The 15,403-nt window shown below is 47.7% G+C and overlaps 2 protein-coding genes across 3 annotated transcripts in view; one reads left to right on the top strand and one right to left on the bottom strand.

The window, feature by feature from the left end:
- Nucleotides 1–1,090: 1,090 nt before the first annotated feature.
- SNU13 (small nuclear ribonucleoprotein 13) lies at nt 1,091–5,260 on the bottom strand. Of its 2 annotated transcripts, XM_062013396.1 has the most exons (4): nt 5,152–5,260; nt 4,160–4,280; nt 2,636–2,904; nt 1,091–2,299 (listed from the first exon to the last, which is right to left on the bottom strand). In XM_062013396.1, exons 1-3 carry the CDS (start codon nt 5,152–5,154, stop codon nt 2,642–2,644), a joined length of 387 nt encoding a protein of 128 aa, XP_061869380.1. In that variant the 5' UTR covers nt 5,155–5,260; the 3' UTR covers nt 1,091–2,299; nt 2,636–2,641. The 2 variants fall into 2 exon arrangements, with proteins under 2 accessions (XP_061869380.1, XP_061869372.1); XM_062013388.1 differs by having other exon boundaries at nt 1,091–2,904.
- A 41-nt stretch (nt 5,261–5,301) lies between these two features.
- MEI1 (meiotic double-stranded break formation protein 1) overlaps nt 5,302–15,403 on the top strand; it is a 39,706-nt gene continuing 29,604 nt past the window's right edge. Inside the window, exons 1-8 of the mRNA XM_062015197.1 lie at nt 5,302–5,418; nt 5,718–5,841; nt 9,338–9,388; nt 11,253–11,326; nt 11,982–12,087; nt 12,679–12,882; nt 13,962–14,092; nt 14,589–14,703. Of these exons, the coding sequence (XP_061871181.1) occupies nt 5,302–5,418; nt 5,718–5,841; nt 9,338–9,388; nt 11,253–11,326; nt 11,982–12,087; nt 12,679–12,882; nt 13,962–14,092; nt 14,589–14,703 (922 nt within the window). The remainder of the gene's footprint in view (nt 5,419–5,717; nt 5,842–9,337; nt 9,389–11,252; nt 11,327–11,981; nt 12,088–12,678; nt 12,883–13,961; nt 14,093–14,588; nt 14,704–15,403) is intronic.

A 15,403-nucleotide genomic window follows, 5' to 3' on the forward strand; every position in this document is an offset into this window, starting at 1 on the left:
CAGATTATAAAGGAGAAAAATCAGTACTGGAAAGCAGTGGCCAATCCTCTGGGTAAAAAGCCAACACTTCACAAAGCTGCACATCCAGCTCCTCCAATTTTAAGTGGCAATAGAAAAAGCTGGCTTAAAAGTGGGAAGAAAAAGTCACGTTCCCCAGAAGGCTGCAAGCATTTGCCCCAGATAAATCACTGAGATGGCACAGAGCTTTTCTACTTCTGTAGTGAGTATGAGTCAGACTATTGTGAAGGCTTCTGTACTCAAATCTGTGCTTCAAAAATAGAAAACTAGTAAGTTGTGGAGAGGGGCCCTTGTTTTTCAATCATGCTTCTGGAAGCTGCACCTGGGGCTATGTTTTGTTTTTTAAGCTTCCACCCCTGGCCTGTCTTGCAGTGCAAAATGATTAAAACCAATTAACAGTCATCATCCTTGCTCAAGGAAACAGTACTGATTAGTGGATCTGTAAATTTCTACGGGGTGCAAACATGGGATCCACGAAGTATCTGTTTTGGTCTGCATGGTGTTTTTAGCATTAAGGGATGTTTGGCACTAACTATTAGGCAACTTATGGAAGAACCAAGTCCCAAATTAAGGTTGTGCTGATGCTAAAGTGTGGCACACGTATAGGAGCTAGCTGTGACCACCTTAGCTGTGCCAGCACGCTGTCCACTCCTACCTCCACAGCTCCCTTTGAAAGAGCAGCTAGCCCACCTTGAGCTCTGCAGTACTGGTACACGGTCTGTGGTACTTTGTCAGCCTGCACTACAGTAGTTATTTTTCGTAAAGACTTGTCTTACCCTTTGGCAAAGAAACAACTGTAAATTCTCATCTTAGCAAGACTTGACTTGAATGCAATGAAACAGGGAGACTATCCTGTCCCTAGTTCTGTGAATTTTCATTCCCCAAATGCCCTTGTTAACTTCTCTCTTGGCTTGCTAACTCCCAGGCATATGTTCTAGGCTGTGGGTGATGGTGGCATGTTTGTTCTGGGTTATTAGAGCTTCTTCCTCCCTCTCTTGACTTCTGGTTGTCAGATTAAGCAGAAGTTTAACAGGGATGGTGATTGAAGGCTTCAGAGCAGAAAATCAGACAGTTTTGCTTGCTCAAGAACCTTTTATTTCTGGTCCTTATGTGCTTTGTCTTATATCAGCTGCCTTGGCATGGTACAGAAGGGCAAATCCTTTGCAACGTTTGTTTAAACAACTAGCTCAACAGTCAGCATCAGGAGAAGGGAACAGCAGCATTTCTAAACGTCATCTAAACATATATTTAATCTGCTTGGGGTGTACTTAGTAAAGGTATGATGTGGAAACCTTACAGAACTCATTTTCCCTTCTGCTGTTGGTCTTTCCATGCTAGCTTTGCTTTGGCATACTGCAATAGAAGACATGACTCATTCCTCAAACACACTTTTGGACTCTTCTACTCAGAGTAGTGAGTGGATTTATTACACATTTGCATTTAACTAAAGCTACCTCCAGAAAAACCACCACTAATCCAGAAGGTTGGTGGCGCTTCACACTTCTCCAGAACATGAGACTATCACTTTTTCTTCTTGGGCTATGGGTTGATTTAACTGAAAAATTACTTGCTTTCTGGTTTCTTGGCTGTGACTTAAAAAGTTTCATCTTCAGTCAGGTGACTATAGTACAGCAGCTTCCCTAAAAGCATGAGATAACTATCTACAATTCTAGTTCAGCTGTGTGGTACTTGCCAGCCCCAGCATGCTGCTCTCTACCTTTTGTTTTGTACTAGAATTCCCTAAGAAGCCCAAGCTCACAGACACAGTCCGTGCAAAGAGAACCGAAGGACTCTGAACTACGGCACTGCAGCAGCCTTTAGGCAATCTCTAAGCGAATGAGCTTCTCAGACAGAAACACTTCAGTTAGTGTGGCAAATGCTTCCCTGAGGGAATGACAATGGTATTTTAGCTTTGTCAGCAACTTTATTTTTCTTAAAAAGTCAGTATTTAAGAACAAGCAATGTAAGAGACTTCCCCTGGTGCGCCCTGCTGCGAGATTTCTGCTCCCCCTTCACCTCCTACACAAGTCTCTCATCTGGTTTCAAGAAGAGTTGCGCTACATGTGCTGACGTGGGCTCTGTCCGCTGCTGCCTGCCTGTTGCAGCCTGTCTATGCTGCTCCATCACTTCCAGCAGCAACCCCGGCAGTCTGGATGCACCCACTGCGCGGGGAACCCAACACGCCTTATCCTCAGGAGGCTGAACCGTCCAGAAACACGGGGTTAATCACGCCTGTGCGAGGCTGAAGCTGAGCAGAAATGCTGCAACGCAGAGGAAGCTCCTGGATGGGTTAAAAAAAAAAGCCCTGAGCAGGCAACGATGGAGATAAAAGAAGGGGGATTTCTTTTTTTCCTTTCTTTTAAACATCAAACGGGAAACACCGTTGTACAATCACTTTTCAAGAAGTAATACAATGGGAATGAACGTGTTGGGAGCAGAATAATAGAAAAGTAGAGGGAGGAAAGGCAAAAACAGTAAGAATTAAGCCATTATTAAACAAGAGTACGGTGTTTTCAAGTGAAACACCGATATATCAAAACTAGGATCTCAACCGAAGCTAGACATTATTTCCTCCCTAGACTTCAGCTTTCCTATTCCACGCACACTTAAAACTCACAGGCATTTAGACCAACAGTCTTTCTATAGCTTGCTGGACAGACTGGATCTGAGGCTTTAGCTGTGATCCCTCCTTGATGGTGATGGAGCAGGCGATGACGGGCCGGGAAACACCGCACGCCCGGCCCAGGGCTTGCTTGGAGCGCACAAACACATATGGTACGTTCTTGTCCTCGCAGAGGAGAGGGAGGTGCAGGATGATCTCCAAGGGCTCTGCGTCTGCTGCCATCACAATGAACTCCGCTATCCCTCGGTTCAGCGTCTTGGTGGCTGGAAAAGAAACTGGAGAGTAACTCTGGGTCCTTCTGGAAAGCACATGTCATCAAAAGCAATTTTAGGAGATGGTGAAGTTGGCATGAGCAAGAAGGAGCAAGTGAAAGCATGAGTACAGGCCAAAGGAAAGTGACAGCTATAGAGCCATGGAAGGTTATTCACTGCCCCTGAGCACAGCAGAGAGATTTAGGAGGGAGCAAGGCCAGTCCAGAGCTGCTGATGGGCAAGGGGCTGTGGCACACCACAGATGAGGAGAGGCGGGTTTGTTTAGCTGGAGAAGAGATAACTGAGTTGGGAGCGAGGGGAAAGCAGCTGCTGTCTTCTACTAGTTCAAGGGGACTGCAGCGAAAACAAAACCAGACTGTCTTTGTGAGTGCCACAGTAAAATGGACAAGTTGCAGACTGTGACTGTTGCCTCAGGGAGATTCTGACTGGGGCATCACTTTTTTTCTGTTGTATCTAGTGAAAGGACAAGGGGTAATGGAAAGAAGCTGGAACACAGAAAGTTCCATTTAAACGTAATAAAAAACTATTTTACTGTTCAGGTGAGGGAGCCCTGGCACAGGCTGCCCAGGGAGGGTGTGGAGTCTCCTGCTCTGGAGGTCTTCAAGACCTGCCTGGACGCATTCCTATGTGACCTGATCTAGGTGGACCTGCTTCCGCAGGGGGGTTGGACTGGATGATCTCTAGAGGTCCCTTCCAACCCCTACCACTCTGATTCTGGGCACATACTGGAATTTTATATCCTCCCCCTAATGAGACAGGTTTAAAGCCACGGGACATGGGTCCTGAGACATTGTGGAGTTTTTATCATTAGCGATCAGGTTTTTAAATGTTTGACCAGGCAAAGCCTGGAGGAACCTGATCCAGCTGTTATGGGGGCCACTCTCTGAGCAGGTTGCACTATAGAGGTACCTTCAAAACCAAACCTATTTACAATCGTGAACTGGCCAGGCATCTGTTTATCCAAACACCACACCACTGAAGTATGCAGGATCATGGGACATTAACCAGGAACACAGTTTTGGCATCTATCAGAACTGCTTACAAGTGCTGAAAAAGATTACAGCTGAGTATATCCCTAAATATTGCTTAAGTATGCTAGAAGGAGGAAGAAAACAGACACTTGCAATAGCCAGATCCATATAAAGTTTGCAGTCCACAGCTACAGAGAAAAGACAATCTCTAGCCACAGCTTCTCATAAAACCCTTGCTATAATTTCTAGCACACTTCACAACAAGCAGGTCTTACCTTCATTGGCTCCCTTGCGGAGCTGCTTATAGTTACAGGATTGCTGTACAAGATCCAGTAGCGTTTTGGTGAGCTGAGCATCAGCCAGCGGGTAAGCTTTGGGATTCACTTCTGCCTCACTCTAGAGCAAGGAAAAGTAAGGAGCGTTACAACAGGAGCAACGAGGACTTTGCTCCAAACAACACTACATTATCATAACTTTCACCACCTATATTAACTGCTGGAGTCACCTCACCATTCTCATCTGCTTTGCTGATAAACTGGAAATCCCACTACATTTTATCTCTGACGAGGGATTCTTCTGATATTCAAAGTAAAGAGCATCTCTGCTCCCCTAGACACACAATTTACACCCTACAAACTAGCAGCAGTGCATTTACAGGGCAGCCGTTTGCTGATAGAAACCAAAGGACTTTGGTGCGCAAGTTAACAGCCTCGGACACGAATCTTACACAAATCCCGAGAACTGCACGCTATCGGGTTTCTTTCTGCAAATCCCAAGTAGCTTCTAAACGGCACCACCAACAGCATAGCGGAACGGCAACCGAGTCCCAGGTGGCAACGGTGTGCTGTGGCAGAACTGCAACTTCTCCGCGCCCACGGCTGCAGCCAAGGCAGGCGCTCCCAGACCCGGCGGGGGGGACCCCACGCCGCGATCCTCTCCTCCCCCCTCCCTCCCACCTGCCCTCACACGCCGCGACGGCCTTGCCGCCAGCCCCGCACACGCTCTGGCTCCCCGGGCAGCGGGGAGAGCACAGCGGGGCCGGGCCGGGATGCAGAGTGCCCGGTCCCTCGCCACTCGGTGCCCTGTGCACCACCAGCCGCCCGAGCAACCCGGCTGCGGGGCAGCGCGCCGAGCACAAGCCCCACGCCGCGGCCCGCCCGGCCGGCCTCCACACGTGCTCGCCGCCCCGCAGCCGGGAGAGCAGCCTCCTCCCCCCCCACCGGCGCGGCTCCCCGTGAGGAGGAAAAGAAGGCCCGGCGCCACTCACCATGTCCGCGGCCTGGGCTGGGCGGTGGGGCGCAGCACGGGGCGGCGAGGCCCGCTCGCTCTTCTCGGCCCGACCGCGTTGGGGAGGCTGCGGCGCCGTCGGAAGTGAGGCGGCCGCGGGGCGGGGCTTCCGGCGCGGCGGAGGCGGCCGATGGCGGCCGCGGGCGCGGGGACGTGCGGGGGGCACGGGCCGCGCTGGGCCGTGCCGCTGCGGCCGCCGCTCTGCCTCGCCTGCGCCGTGGAGACCCTGGGTGACGGCGGTGTCTCGGTGGGCAGCGCCCGCCCCGCCGCTCCCCTCCCGATCCGCCCCCGGGCTCCCCGCGCAGAGCCGGGCGCCATCAGCTGGCCCCTCACAGCACCCCTCGGTGCTGCCCGCCCCTCGCCCTGGCTGCCCCCTCTCCCCTGCTCCGGACTGGGGCTGGCCAGGCCTCTAATGGCCTTCGGCCAGGTTTATGGCCGTGGCGATCCGTCCTCGGGGCCTAGCGGCAGCCGTTCCCCCTCAGAGTGGTGGGAGCAGCGGGGTGGCTCGGACCGAAGGGCTAATGGGTCGTTGTCTCTGCTCCGTAGCTGGTGCGCAAGAAGCACGTCCTCTCCCGCCTCCATGACGCCTTGGCCTGGCAGGCGCTGCCGGTCGTCCAGCTGCTGGCACCGGACGAGAGGGTCTGCATGCATTTGATAGGAACCCTCTTCGGTAAGAGCTCAGCTGCGCTGGGAAGGCAGTTACCTCTTTTTTTGGGTAGATGGCTCCCTGTGAAGCTTCTCCACGTTTGAAGTGAAAAGAAGAGTAATGCTGAGGCATTTATTTCATAGCATCGTTTGGGGATTTGTGCTCCAAACCCTTCACCTCTGTTGCTGTTCTTTGGACATGCTCTGGTACCTCAGTGTATTTTTTTGCAGTGAGGGGCCCAAAACTGAACACAAAAGACAAGATGCGGCCACACCAGTGCTGAGTACAGGGGGATGATCACTTCCCTGGGCCTGCTGGCCACACTGATCCAAGCCAGGATGTTGCTGGTCTTTTTGGCCACCTGGCCACTCTGCTGGCTCGTATTAATTCACCTGCTGACCAGCACACGCAGGTCCTCTTCCTCCAGGCAGCTTTCCAGACACTTCCTTATAGTATTGCATGGGGTTGTTGTGACCCCAATACAGGACCCAGCACTTGGCCGTGTTGAACCTCATACAATTGGCCTCAGCCCATTGATCCAGCCTGGCCAGGTCCCTCTGAGGAGCCTTCCTATGCTCAAGCAGATCAACACTCCCACAACAACTTGGTATTGTTTGCAAACTCACTGACAGTGCAGTTGATCCCCTCCCTCAGATCATTGATATTAAAGATATTAAACAGAACAGGCCCCAGCACCAAGCCCTGGGGCACACCACTGGTGACTGGCCGCCAAGTAGATTTAACTCTGTTCCCCACCTATGGCTACAAGGATTTCTACAAATGTGAAGTGATGGTGTGAATAAACCACTGCATAGGTTTGCATTTTGGACATTTGATATTAAATCCTGCTACACATTTTTAAGCTCACACTTCCATTTCTGCATAAATCTCCACATAGTGCCTTGGTTCAGCAAGATGAGAAAGCACTGATGCACAAGACCAGAATGGTGGGCATTCAGGGAAGAATCATACACCAGGGACAACCTCCTCTCCAGAAAGATTTTACAGATATGTCAAGATACTCTGGAAAAATTCAAGAGCTTTATGAACATGCCGGTCCTGCTGCATGGGGAAAAAGGAGATTAATTCATCTATTCTAAATCAAATGACAGGCAGTTTTCCACAGGGAGCAGTAACGTACCTAACATAGAGTGTTGGAAGTATGGGCCCCTGACTACAAGAGAGACACTGAAGTTCTGGAGAGCGTCCAGAGTTGGGCAATGAAGCTGGTGAAGGGTCTAGGGAACAAGTGTGATGAGACATGGCTGAGGGAGCTAGGGTTGTTTAGCCTAGAGGAGGCTGAGGGAAGACATGATCACTCTCTAGAACTACCTGAAAGGAGGCTGTAGCGAGGTGCAGGTTGGTCTCTTCTCTCTACTAACAAGTAACAGGACAAGAGGAAATGACCTGAAGTTGCACCAGGGGAGGTTTAGATTAGATATTAGGAAAAACTTCTTCACTTAGAGGGCTGTTAAACACTGGAATGGGCTGCCCAGGGAGGTGATGGAGTCCCCATCCCTGGAGATATCTAAAAGACACTTAGATGAGGTGCTGAGGGACATGCTTCAGTGGTGGGCTCGTCAGTGTTAGGTTAGTGGTTGGACTTGTTGATCTTAAAGGTCTTTTCCAACCAAAATGATCCTATGACTGCAATACCTGCTGCTTTCTGTTGAGTCATCCTCACAGCTGAATAGTGCTCAGCAGGATGCCAGAAAGTGTCTTTCCAGTAACTGTCTCTGTGATCTTGAACATCTCTCACTGGTGTCTGTTTGCATAGCAGTGCTGTGGGGAAGGTCTTTGAAATGTTGGCCGAAATCTTGATGGAGAAGAAAAAATGGTCTAAATGAGGAAACAGGCAGGAGGAGAAAGGTGGAGTTTATTAATGTGAGTGCCTTCAAAGAGCAAATGTACCGGATTCCTTTCATTCTATGATCTTATTTGCACATCACAGATAATTCTTGTTCTTTGGGGGAAAGCGACTCACAAGCCCTTTCACCTGCCTTGGCGCGCTAAATAATTCAAGCACTGTTTTCCCAAGTGATTTCCCAGGACAATGTGTTCTGCATGTATTGGAAGCACCTTTTTTAAAAAACAGAACTTGGTGCAGGTTTAGTTTCCTTCACCCTTGTTTTTTTATTGAGCCCTGTCTGTACACGTAATCCTGTGGGGATTACGCTGTGCAGCCCCAACACAAGATAGCCCAGAAGACAGGGGAGCTGTGCTTGCATTTGAGCGCTCCTTTCTGCTTTTAAATAAGAATTCTTTCTGTCTTTGAGAAGGTTTGCAATTGGTTTGGGGACAGCTTTGGGATTTTACTACACTTAGTGTAACTCCTAGAGCAGTTGGAATCCCTGTCTAGGTTTGGGGCCTCCGTACCTTTTGGGTAGAGCCTGAATGAACCAAGGCTTATTCGGTGCAAGAGTGTAAGAAAGGAGGATCTCCAAAAGTTTGAGGAATGCTGTGGAGAAAGTACTAATAGTAAATTCAGGAAAATAATTTTTGGGGAGAGAATATTGGGATAAGCACAGTCAGAAGAGAGAGGATTGAGAGAAGAGAGCTGTAGTGTAGAGTGTTATGTACGAGAAGATGGCGAATTTCAGGTAAGCCTGAATTTCGTACAGCTGATATTGCAATGTTCACAAACTCTGTGTGCAAATCTTTTCCAAAGTGTAAGGAAGTTACTGAGATTTGGGTAGATCATGCAGAAAATAAGTATTTCACCTGCAATGTCATAACATTGCTTTAGTTGGTCAAATTTCAGAGAGGTCATGAAGTCTCCGGAGGGGAGGTGATTTGTTTGGATGGACTGAAACAAGTGGTTTGATGGGGCAAAAGGAAGGGAGGATCTGAACCTGATGCCTGGTACTGTAAGTACCTGAAGTCAAAGGGATCTGAGAGGTAGAGTTTCTGCTCTGTTGTGGTGTAGTAGAGTGAGACAGTGCTTATTTTGATATACCTCATCTCACAGTCTCGTACAAATGACTCGTGAAGTGGTGCCACCTGATTCAACTTAACTTTGGAATAGTTTCCATGTGTTTTAAACCCAGGTTTCAGACTTGGTCTTGGGATTTTCAGTACTGCAGAGGCAGCCTGTTTGTGTTAATTTGTATGAATGGAAGGTAGAAAGGACAACTCACAGCTGGGCTCTAACTTCTGTCACTCTGGAGTGCTGTTTCGGGTGTATAATGTTTGATACATGCAGTGAGCTGTGGCGATGGCAGGACTTGCATGTTTAGTTACATAGGTGGAGCTATTGACTTCAACTATAAAGTATATTAAAAGTCTGCAGGAGAACCCGATACCTTCATGTCTCTGCCTCCCGCTTCTGGAGGCACCTTTTGTGATCCTCTCTGAGAGCATCCCACCTTCCTCTGACCAACTCGGCCTGGTATCATGTGAAAAGGGGGAAAACGAAACAGTTTTGAGCAAAGTGTCAGGCATTCTTTACAAGGAAGGGATGAGAGCACTGATGATCACAAGCAGCAACGATTTCCATGACTGACTGTGGTTTCTCTTTTAGGGATGTTGCACACTGTGGAAGACAGCAGTGCCTTGGACCTGTTTGTAGAAGGTGAGGGGCAGATGCCTCATCTCAGCTCTTGGCAGTTTATGAAGGGAGCCTCTGTCTTTTCTGGTAACCATAGGGAGATGCTCAGCTTCTCCACCACTTGAACTGAGAAGAACATCTATTTTCTATCAGAGCAAGAGTGACTTTGAATATTTGTGGGCAGGAGAGAATGTGCAGACTTAAATATTTAGCATTTCTGTGTGTGCCTTTAACCTAGTGTCAGACAGGTAACAGTGGTAAGCAATGCCTCGTATTTGGACCTACCAAAGCCTCAAAGCAAATGGAAGTCCTCCTGTAGGCTTCAGTGAGCTTTGGGCTTTACTGCTTCCTCCCCACGACAGAGAGTGCTTGGGAGAGTTATCTGTACAGGCTTGCAGGTTCCTTTTTGTGAGCAAACCTTTATTTGAAGTCTGAAGGAAACACCTGCAGGGCTGAAAAGAGAATCTCTGTATTCCAGTTAACTTTGGGTGTCTCTACTCAGCCTAGTGATATTAGCAGCTCCAGCCATGGAAGATGAAAGGAAGTGTGACCAGCTCCTTCTAAAGGGATTTCAGTTTTCAGGCACTTGCTTTTAATGGTGTTGAAAAGGTGACAAGTCTTTCTGTCATGTTACTGTTGAGAGATGAATGTTCACAAACAACAGAATTTTAACTTAGCATTACCTAACTCTTCAAAGGTTTTAGAGATCCTGAGAGTTCAGGGCAAGAAAGGGCCATTAGACCATCTATAAATAACTTTTCTCAAGATATACTCCTCCTGAGATGTGTAGCTCTTTAGCTGAGGTAGATCTCCTAGATAAACCTCCAGTATTGCCCTGAGAATAACAAGAGATGGTGAACCCAGAAGTCTCTGGATTTTAGGTGGGAAGGTTACAGTACTTTGCTAGGATACAAATCAAGAGTGTGTTTTTCAGATGAGTTGTGCCATGACAGCATGGTTCATCCAAGACAGCCTTACCAAATCCTGTGGAACAGAGTTCTGCACAGCGTCTCAGTAAGAAAGCTATTGTCAAGGCTATTTATCTGCTCAACATTTAGGTGCCCAGGTTCTAAAAATACCAGAATGGGAACTTTGCTTCTTGAAACTGGTTCACTGGTGTATGTGTGGAGGCAGGGGCAGTCTTGCCAGCATCAGGACACTTGTGATTGAGTTAGGGAAACCCCAGGTGATGTGCAGCCAGTGCCTGGTACACATAGTTTCTTGTTGATTCCTCTTACAAGGACAGAGCAGATAGTTGCAGTGAACCAACATTGGGCTGAGGAGGTTAACAGTACCACAAAGGTGACTGAGGCCTTGCTTTGTGGCAAAGTATATGGGATAATGGAGTGGAGAGAGATGGCTGATAGACTGCACTGTTACCTCAGGGATGGGAGCAGCTGGAGGAGGAGCTCTCAGTCTGCATCTAAGAGTACTCAACAGATTCAGTTTTGATATCTTCTCTGGAAAGATATGTTTTTAAAGGCTAGTTTTCATACTGTAAGAAGCCTGCTCTATTCAATTACCACAAGTTTATATACTTCTAAGCTAAGGCTTTATTTCCTTCCCATCCTGGTTTACTTGCTATCCTGAAGCTCCTGTGTATAAGCATACTTTCCTATGTTTACTTGGTGTCCTGAAGCTCAGTCTGTGACTTGCAGTTCACTTCTGTGCATGGTTTGTGGTGCAACTGTAACATTGCTGCAGAGAGCTTGGGCTGGGCTATCAGAAGCTCTGTCACTGGGAGTGGTGATGCTGCCCTGCTCTCTCAGCATCTTTGTGCTCATTTAATTTCTGAGGTCTTTGCTCACTGGGCTGCAGAAGCCCCATGGAGGATGGATTGTGAGCTCTCTTGGCTGTGAATTACTGATCTCCTGTTTCTTCTTTCTAGTTCTGGTGCGGCTTGTCGTGGAGCTGAAGTCAGAGCAGTACTTGCGCTCCATTTTGGATGAAAGCCAAAAAGAGGTCAGTGAAGATGAATTCCCTGCACTTCCTTTCAGTCCTTCAGAGGCTGAAGAGGTGGGACTGAGGGGCCCTACGAGACTGCAGCTACAACGCTGGGGTGCTGCCTCTGCTACAGTGGGATGTCTTAGTGCCAGCTCCCCTCCCATGGTGTTGGTGTCTACCCTTGACTTTTCCTGTTGTTCCCACGATGCCTCACAACCATAGCACTTCAGGACCATCCTGTGAAGCTTTGTGGCTTCCTGAGATTCTTCTTTTCCTGCCTTTCCGTTTCAAGTGATACGAGGAGCTTTCCCAACCTGTGCTGTGGGCTCTTGATCTCCTTATTCCAAAATTTGTGATGGTCCCGTGGGATACAAAAAATGGGCAAGTGGTGAAAGTGGGAAGAAATTCTGGTGGTTCATGTGGGAGATAGAGAGGAGAGAGAGGAAAAGGAGCAACAAGCAAGAGATTTCTTGGGCTAATTAATAGATATCTTGGAGGCTTAGTGATGTGCTCAGGGTTTTCCTGTGGTTTATCCAAAATGATGAAAAGGACCTAGCTTAGGAAAAGATCCTGTTCCGGAGGATTATTCATCACTGAGAGCTTGGTGGTTTGGGTGCGTTTCTGCCTTTAGATTCTGTCCTCACCACTGAAACATTTTCTTTCTCTTCTACAGCTGTGCAAAGCAACTACCATGAGAAGCAGCCTGCCCACGTTCACTCTCTTGGGGAAGCTGGCAGATGCCATACCAGGCTTTGCTGATATACTGGTGATAGAGCACGGTGAGTAACGTGTTGTGCCTCACTGAAGGGTAGCACTCACAGCCTTAATCCATTTATGTGTGTGTGCAGTCCTCCGTGGGAATTCATGAGGGTGACACAAGAAGCCTGTCCAGAATTCAGAGTGGCCTTCAGGCCTCCCATGTTGCAGGTCAGGACCTTCACAGCAGGCTGGCCATTGTGCTTTGAGGCAGTCTTGGCAAAACCAGCCTCTCTGAACTGGAGTTTGTGGATTTGCCTCACAGGCGACATCCATTTAGTTTTTCTTTCCTTGGTCCAGCCCCTGGGGATCTGGTGAGCAAGATTAGCTTTTGGGGGAAGTAGCTGGGATGACGAATCTTCATGTGTGAGCTCTTCTAGCCATCTGTTATTGTGCCTCTGCTCAGAGGGACAGGTGGTGGTGAGCACATCACCTAATTGTGACATTCATTAACATGCATACACCAGTCTGTCCAGTGAGCTTTTGAAAGTTTTCAAGGGAAACAGGTTGATGCTTTTAAAAAGTCAGTTCATTGGTGTAAATGTCAGACTAGATGATCCCTAAAAGTCCCTTCCAACCCCTACCATTCCATGATTCTGTGATTCTCATCTTAGGTAATTTAGTGGATCATCTGTTAATGGGCATGCAGTACCCAAATGAAGGTATAAAGGCTGCTGTCTGCTACTTGTATGGCAAGCTGTACTCCTCTCCTGTTGGCATAGAACGGCTTTCAGTACACTTTGAAGAAAGGCTGTGTGGTATCTTCTTGAATACCTTGGGGCGTGCACAGACAAAGGAGCTGCAGGTTAATTGTTTGGGTAAGGCATTGCTGAGAGAAACTGCAAGGTGCAAAGGAAAGCTTAGATCCTTGCCTGGTTTAGATGCTCTAACTTGGGTTGTTGCCTAGAGGAACTTTTTGCTGCTCCTCTGAAGGAGTCAATCCTTTCTGTCATTCCATACCAATCCACATCCACATTCAGATGCTGAAATCTGACCATTTTGTATCCATTCTTATGGACAATCCAAAGACAGAGGAGGAGCCAGAGAACCCCAGCTTTTTAGGAAGGGAAAATCCACTGCCACTTGTTCTCGATTTATGTTAGAAATCTCATGTGGAGATGGTCTTTTCTTGCTTAGGCTTTCGACTGCTTTCAGCTGTTGCTGGGGAGCGCAGTTTCAGCCTTTCTGACACTGCTTGTTTGTAAGCCAGCCAGGGAATTCCTTTATGTCGAAGGAGGTAAGCAGGAACTGGATTGCTCCTCAGATCATCTACTCAGCTACTAGAAGTGGATGATGATTCCTTGAAAGTAGAATTCTGTAGCTCAGATAATGCCCCTCGTGAATTTGTACTGACGATTTGCATCAATAGCTGTAGCAATGCTCTGTACTTTCATACTGAGGTCTTTTATTGTGTGTGTGTGTGGATATCCTTTAGCTAAACACAGCTGTTTCAGTAAGAGCCTGTGAAAGCAGAAGGGGAAGATAAATGCCAATTCTCTAGGAAGTATTCCAGGCAAAATGTCTATAGTTATTGTTGGGTCACTGACTGTAGCTTGGAGAAAAATGCAGGTCAAGAGCTCTCCCAGGAAACACTTCTAGGGGTAGGTATTGGAGCACAGTAGAGTACTCCTGAGATCACATACCAGTGCATATGCACGTCTCTGAGAAGGAACAGGGAGCAGATCAGACCCAGCAAAAACCACCATCAACAAGGGGTTCATGGCAGTATCTACAGACACAGTGAGAAGAAGCTCCCTGACCTACAGAGTTGAGAGCATTTGTTAAGTGTGGGAAAGGGGAGGAAGTTGGCAACAAGCCTTAGATTGTAAATACTCCCCTGTTAATATAATCCTTGCTATGCCCAATGTGGTGCTCACTCGTGCTCCCCCTTTTGCAGGTTTGCTAAAGGAGCTGCTGAAGTCTGACCACTTTGTATCCGTTCTTATGAACGATTCAAAGACAGAGGAGGAGTCAGAGAACCCTGACTTCTTAGAAGGGGAAAATCCACTGCCACTTGTGCTCAAAAAGGTGACTGCTGAAGGAGTAGTGAATTGTCAGTGGATGTGAAGAACTTGCTGACCTGCAATCTTTCTCAGAGGCACTGGCGTGTGCTGTTACCAACACCAGCAATAGAGGCTGCGGTGGGAAACGGGGACGCCCTTGTAGATCACCTCATTGCTCATTCCTGCATCCTAGAAGGGGCAAATTTTACTCCTGGCCTCAGCTGGTTTTACTCACTCAAACTTGAGGTCTGATACAGCACTCATATTGCTAGCATGACTAAACATGGGGCACAGCTTTTCTTACTCATAATCTTCTCTGTTGTGCTTCTCCTTTGGCATTTTTTTTGGTAGTGTGTTTGGGCCAGTGTTTTATCTTGCCTTAGCAAGTTTAATCTGTGAAATGCTTTCCAAAGGAGGGCTCTTCATTTATGCTTTCAATTTGTAAAAGTAGATGAAACTGTTTCCTGCTCGTATCCGGACAGCTGGCTTCCTCTCTCACTTTGACTTTTGTTTCCCAACAGCTTTTGTTGACCAGAGATGAGATGTTACAGGCAGCAAGTTCTCACTGCATGGCTGCAGTGCTGGTTCACTCTCCCAGCAGATATGCTCCTGCTTTTATCCATGCGGATGTCCCAGGTGAAGAAATGCAGTAGCATCTTGTTGTTCATCTCCCAACATCAAAGCACTTCCCTGGCTGTTTGTTTTAGGAATCAGTTTGGTTCCATGAAATCCATTGATGGCATAACATGTGCAGTGACTATTTTTATGCCAGCAAAAATGGCTAATGTGATTTTAGGAATAGAAGTGGAGAATAGAAGTCTTCAACTGAAAGTATAGAAGCAGCTGTCAACAGGCTGAATGGAGTTTCCACAGCAAGAACCGGGACAAGTACTTGAAGTCAAGGCCCTTCTTGCAGGACCTTAGATTCAAGCCTAAACAGACTGGAGTTCCATCTTATCCTACTACATATTGTGAAGTTTGCAAAGAATTTGGTCTAGGGTTTAGCTTTAGAATGCAGCTGTGGGAGATGGTTTCTTATCTTTCTGTAATCCCAAAAGACAGAAATGCTTTCATTTTATAAATTCTTTGGTTGATGTAAAAGTTCTGAGGCAAAAAATCCCCCCACATCACTGCATCTGTGGTAAAGCTTGCTGTGTGGCTCTTCGTCTGTGCCAAAGGCTAGAGCCACAATTCGGCTCCTGCCTTCTGAGTCTGTGCTGGGAAGATGCCCATCTGCAGGACTCCACTCTCCAGTCACCTTGTTTTGAAGACTGGCACAGCCCCAAGTATCCACTCCATCCACTGCCTTTTCCATTCCAGCCTTTTCACAGCCCAA

This window comes from Colius striatus, chromosome 1, assembly GCF_028858725.1.
Source record: "Colius striatus isolate bColStr4 chromosome 1, bColStr4.1.hap1, whole genome shotgun sequence".
Taxonomy (NCBI): domain Eukaryota; kingdom Metazoa; phylum Chordata; class Aves; order Coliiformes; family Coliidae; genus Colius; species Colius striatus.